Source organism: Loa loa (assembly GCF_000183805.2).
Source record: "Loa loa unplaced genomic scaffold supercont3.96, whole genome shotgun sequence".
Classification (NCBI taxonomy): domain Eukaryota; kingdom Metazoa; phylum Nematoda; class Chromadorea; order Rhabditida; family Onchocercidae; genus Loa; species Loa loa.
In genome coordinates this window covers 149241-155565 of record NW_018108276.1, presented here as the reverse complement: position 1 = coordinate 155565, position 6325 = coordinate 149241, and the positions used below count along the sequence as shown (strand labels likewise).

The 6325-nt window shown below is 26.4% G+C and overlaps 2 protein-coding genes across 2 annotated transcripts; both read left to right on the top strand.

Annotated features, from left to right (window-relative positions):
• Positions 1 to 144: 144 nt before the first annotated feature.
• Positions 145 to 429, top strand: LOAG_11679 (hypothetical protein; the record flags this gene model as incomplete). Its single annotated transcript, XM_020448395.1, has 2 exons — positions 145 to 150; positions 229 to 429. The coding sequence occupies 2 exons, from the start codon at positions 145 to 147 to the stop codon at positions 427 to 429; spliced, it is 207 nt and encodes a 68-aa protein (XP_020301459.1).
• Positions 430 to 2567: 2138 nt separating this feature from the next.
• On the top strand, positions 2568 to 4418 carry LOAG_11678 (hypothetical protein; the record flags this gene model as incomplete). The annotated part of the gene is made up of 4 exons (XM_003147196.1): positions 2568 to 2800; positions 3363 to 3539; positions 3675 to 3829; positions 4306 to 4418. 4 exons carry the CDS (start codon positions 2568 to 2570, stop codon positions 4416 to 4418), a joined length of 678 nt encoding a protein of 225 aa, XP_003147244.1.
• Between the last annotated feature and the right edge of the window lie 1907 nt (positions 4419 to 6325).

Sequence of the window (6325 nt, the reverse complement as noted above, 5' to 3'; positions counted from 1 at the left end):
AGAATATATATATATATATATATATATATATATATATATATATACATGCAAATATTTATTCAAAAACAATAGAAATTTCGAGGAATTTTTGTTATTTGCAAGATTTGCTTCAAATATCTCATGATATTTTTAATTTAAGATTAAATGGTGGTTTATTTATAAATATTTAGTTTCTTATTTCTCTTTGCAAAAGAAATAAGCTTAAACTATTAAGAAATTTTTTTTAAGGAATTATCACTACCATCATCGTCAACACTATCATCATCATTATCATCATCATCATGGTCTGATGACGCATGTTTGGTGGTATTGTCACATGCGCTTTCTGCTATCACATCATCACTACCAATTCGTACCCAAGTGATTCATCTAATCAACACAATGTACAACTGTACAGGTACAACACCTATAATTATTGTTAATCATTGATCATTGGGCATAGGCTTCATGCTTGGGACAGTAATTATCTAATCATCCATAAAACAGCTACATGAAAATCTGCGATACAGTGTACAAAAATAAGCACACTTATAGACAGACACAGATATATAAAAAAACACACCCACAAACATATGTCCATTTGATGTCAACTAGAATTAGCCATATCCGGTATTCCCTTATTTCCTTGACCTTTTGTCCTCTTCAGTTAATAATAAAAAAGAATGAAGGGATTAATGTTTAATATACTGATTCATTTTAAAAAATTATATTTTTCAAGTTTTAAAACTTCCCCCAAAATTTCACTTTTTTTTGAATGTTAATACAAATTTTGAACCCCAACTTTCTAATCTTCTCTAAAAAATAATCAATTTTTGAGCAACATAAAAAATTGCTTGTATAAAATCAAACTGCCTGACAAATTGATTAATTATTGATTTGCTTAAATGGTATCATTAACCTATGACCTCATTGTATTCATTTAAAAGATCATTATGTATGGTCAATGTAATGAATAATAGAAAAATGATGATAATTTATGGTATATCCATCAGAAATATTCAATACAATTTACAAAAGAATGAAAGGAAGGAAATTTGGAACAATTTTATACAAATCATCACAGTTACACAAAATGTTTGTTATGTTTCAATCTTTTGAAAAAAAAAGAAAATAGAAAAAGGTTCAAAAGTAAAGAAAAATAAAAAATAAATATTTTCACATCTTTAAAAAAATTGAAATGATATTGCTATTTTGCTAATACCGTAATTTCCAAATCTGAGATTAACAGTTGGCTCTAATTTTTTCTTCTTCTGTTGGATGGAGAATAAAAAAATGTTTTGATTTTCATTTCTGTCAATAACAAATTTAAAATAATTGAAGGATTGAAATAATTGAAGGTTGGGAGTAATTTAAGATTTGGGATAATTCAAGTTTTAGAATGATTGAAATTATTAGTCACCAATAAATTTTTGCCGTTGAAATTTAAATTATTTGAAATGATGAAATTGAAATTGGAAAAATGGAATTTAGTTGAACTGAAAGGATTTAAAGATTAAATTTGCATGAGAGGTTTAGAAAGGAAAGTTTTTAGAGAGTTGAAGTAATTTCATTTATTTGATTACAACTGTTATCGTTGTTGTTGTCCTGGTCAGTGTTAGATGACGGATTAAATGGGCTTTACTAAAGTAATGACTGGAAGGAAATTGGGGAATGATTACATCATCAAGGGTTATGGGTCATCATTAACTATGACCAGCATAGGCTAGTCCAAATCTGTAGAATTTACTGAGGGTAGGGCAAAAGGTCATCATTTATTCATCATTTTAGGCCTTTAATTGAATCTAATTAGGCCTCTCAATGAAAATACACGCAATTAGATTCGATTTTTGGTAAATTTTGAAAATTGGTTCTCACTTGAATACAGGATTTCTTGCTTGACAAAAAATGCGGGATGGGAAATTTGAAAATTTTAAATTGAAAATAATTCGCATAAAGCGAAATTAAGTCGAATCAAAAAATTTTAACGGAAATTTTTAGGGATAATTGAGTGATTTAAAACAAGTTGGACAATTTGCTCAAATTATTTGAGCAAATTTTTTTTGACTTAAAAAATTTTTGCATGAAATTTTAGCATTTTTTTCTGATTTCAAATAGTTTGTATAAAATGAAGTTAAATCAAGCTTTAGGTTTCCAATGAAAAAGATGAAGATATGTTGGGAAGTGAAAAAATGCTAAAAACATGTCATATTCTAAATATTATGCAGTCGAGTATTATGAAGATTTATAGCCTTTAGCTTTAAATGGAATTTAAATTTCAAAATTATAAATTACTTCTCAAAAAAACTTTAAATGAAACTCTAATTAAATGACATTGAAAAATAAGCGGAACAAACCGATTAAACGAATTGGTTAGATAGCTAACATCATGTAACCAACACATTGATTTAGCTTGATCGGTTTCTTAACTTCAAAAATTTTATCTGCTGAATTAATATTGTGATATGCGAGTCTCTCTCCCCTATTTTAGCTTCCGATCCATCCAATTTTTTCCCCTTTTACTGTATTCTAAAAAAGAAATCATTGAATTTCAACTCTTTTTTCATGTATTTCTCTTTTTCAATTCTTTAATGCTTTCGGAATTTAAATTTTCTTATCCACTTATCTGTCCGCTTATTTGCTTAGCATTTACAGAACGGTGTAATATTGAATGTGAGAACGGCGGTACGGTAAATGGCAATTGCAGTTGTCAATGTACTTATGGATTTGAGGGAAAAAATTGTGAGCAACTTTCTAGGCGAAAACTTTTTACCGATCCATCATGTGGTATACATAACGAAGAACAAGGGATAATTTCACTTAGGTTGATTTGTTTTTCTTACCAAAAAAAAAAAACTTCATATATTCAACAGTAATTAACAATGTGCGACTGAAAATTTTACTTGTTTTAAATAAAAAATTCAAAAATTGCTGCATTTCTTATTTTGACAAAACTAATAATACAAAGAAGAATAGTATCGAATAAAAAATAAATTGAAACATAGCAAAAATTTTTTTCATAATTATAAGACAATTACAAATATTTTAATAAAAATTTTATGCAATTGAAATTTAATTTACAATGAATATCGAGTTTTACTTCATAAAAATTGTTGCAATCGCTGCTAGAAAAATTAAATTAAATTATGAAAATAAGAAAAAATATTTGTACTATTTGCAATTTCATCTCAAAATAGTTTTAATAATTAAAATAAAAGTTAAAGTCAACGATGCATATTGTTCACAGGGAAGATAATGAAACGAAAAATTAACTTAAATCACTGTGGTAATTCCGTTCATTCAATAAAAAATTAATTTTGACTTAAAAAAAAAATTAATTTTGACTTAAAATTAAAAAAAAGAAACAACCGGAATAATATTTGCAGTACATATCCGGAAACTCGAGCAGGTGTAACATTTTGTCAATGGTTGATAAAAAGTGCACCAGAAAAGACGATCGAATTTTATATCAAAGATTTGGATTTAGATGATGATAATGTTCCACCGGATCAACCATGCAATGATATTTTTTATATTTGGGGTACTAAAAGTATTATTAATCCGTAAGTTTTGCCTTTTTAAATCTTTTATTTATTTTTTCTATAAAAAATCCTTGAAAAAAAATAAGATTTTTTTTAGGAAAAGAAATTTTGAATGTAAAAATTTATAAAAGAAAAAGACTATTTGAATAATTTTAGAATTTTATGCGTTAGAAGAAATAATCTGATTGGTGTACGCTTCGAAAGTGATTCCGATTGGTTACTAATTGAATTGCGGACAAATCCATGGTCAGAACGATCACATCGTGGTCCACGAATTAAATATCGCCAAGTCGATGCACCTTATCAAAGATGTTCGATTTTATTTACTTTTTTTTCTTCAACAAATTTAAATTTTCATTTTTATTTTTAAACTTATGGATTTAGTTTAAGTTTAATAGTAATGCAAAATATGAAATGTCTTACGAAATTTTGTATTATTTTAATCCTTTTTACGTATATTTTAACAGTTAAATAAGGAATTTCATCAATTAAAATGTGATCATTATCAGTTTGGGAGCTTTAAAAATAGTGAGTAATTTGAAGAAATTTTGATGAATTGCTAATTAATGATATAACAATTAATTAAGTGTTTATTCTATCTTTTAAATATCATAGAGAAATACGGTACGGTTATCAAATTTACATTCTCTATGTGATATTATTTTAATTGAATCAATATTATACGCTATTAAAATGCCACGAATTTCGACGTCAAATTTGACGTACAGTGTAAATTTATCACTAAATCTTTGCTATTTTAAAAAAAATGAAGTATAAAAAATTTCAGCTTTGCGAGCTTTTACAGCCGACGTATTACCATCAAATGCTGCTAGCAATGTACCGGTATTTATTATCCTGCTACTGCTGACAGTGATTAAAAGATATGATAAGATACTGTAATTAATTATCGGCTTACCAGCATGCATTAATGTAACAAACTCTGCTCTTTATCAATTGGAATTTCTTTTTTTTTTGCTCCATTATCAAATTTCTTTCTTTTTTTCTTCTTCATATTATAAGTAGAAGATGAGTGTTTTTGGATTACGTAAAGTTCACGTAATTCTAGTAATCGCTTCAAGTATGTTCATGGATAACACATTGAATAAGCCAAGTAAAGGACAGAGAGATTGACATTTCTCGAAAGAGTAGAACGTTGTAAGGATTAGCCAACTTAAACCAAATACGTTAAAACTTTTTATGCAATTTGTTCTGTGAAAGAATTAAATGATATCTCGGTATTTTGCTCCCTTGAACGATATGTTGGTTTAATCAAATTTAATTGTAAAAGAAAAAATCCATAGTTCTTTTTTTTTAATGCCAAATTTAAATAAAATAAGCTAATATGCTTAATACTAACAAGAATGTTACACAAATGTTATGAATCAAAAATCATAAATCATAAGCCATTTCAATTAAAAATATTTTAGATTATATTAACTTCTAATAAGTCAAAAAAGGTAACTTTCGAGCATTTAATTCACCTTGCTTAGAATAATTTTCGAAATTTAGTCGCAGTTAAAAATTTGTTTTTTATTTTACAATGTATTGATTGTTCCATTTGGTCATTTTTTTTTAAATTTTTCAATGCTATTATCTGTTATTATTTTATAATACTATTAATGCTATGTATAAAACTTTTTTCCCTTCTTTTGGTTTTTCACCTTTAAAAGATAAGGAAAAAAACTTATCAATAGGTCAATTAATCATTTTTTTTTTTTTGGTTGAAAACACAATTTATCCTTTCTTTTAAACCAAAATATTTCAATAATAATGGATTTCATCAAATTTTATTGAGTAGTTTTGATGTAATTTCTGAAGATTTTTGGATGCGCACTTGACGAAATGCAGACAAAGGATAATTTCATTCGTTCCCACAATGATTCTTAGTTTTGAAATTTATGATTTCCGAAAATCATGAATGCAAGCAATGAAAGAGAAAGAATGATGAAAAAAAGTTTCCGGAAACTGAAATTTATTGAACTTTTCGATTTTGATTTCAATCATATCATAAGTCGTTTTTATTTTTATTTTTTATGTGATCTTTTTTCTTCTCTTCCGAATACATATGAAATTATAACTTTGAATGCTCAGAGTGAGTCATTTTAATATATAAATTTGTATGTTACAAATTTTTCAAATTATGGATGGAAATGAACGAAAAAAATAAATTAAAAATTGAAGTTATGTAAGACAAAATGTGGGAGTTGTAAGGGTTTTAAAATATGCTTAAAAAATTAACATTACTAAAGAATATTTCTGAACAAAATTGAAATCATTTCAAAAGATTGAGCATTAAAATGTAATAAGTAATTAAAGGTAAATAAAATTATAACCGTTATGATGACAATTATTGTTATTTAATATCATCAATGCTTAAATTTAAGTTCACAATAGTGTAATACAAAGCTAGTAAAGAAGAAATGAAATAATTTTTAATTTAAATGTAGGTTAAAGGGAAATCGTCGAGTTATATTCAGCGCAAAGAGTCATTGTTTGAATAATTTATGATTTTGTGATCGGTATGAATAGTTGACACTTATATTTCAGTATGTTTAACATATCGTTAATCGATGTATGCGTAAGTGTCAATAATGAAAAAAAGTATAAAAAATATAACGTACATATTATTATTATAGTACCATCTAAGATTTGCATTTGCAACGTAAGGCGCTTTTGTCACATATTAACAGCTGATTGCTTAATGATAAACAATATGCACACTGAAGATACAACATTTCAAAGTATATATCAGTAAGTGGTCAGTCTTATTTTTATTCTCACTTCATGACTGCCACTCAACAAAGTAG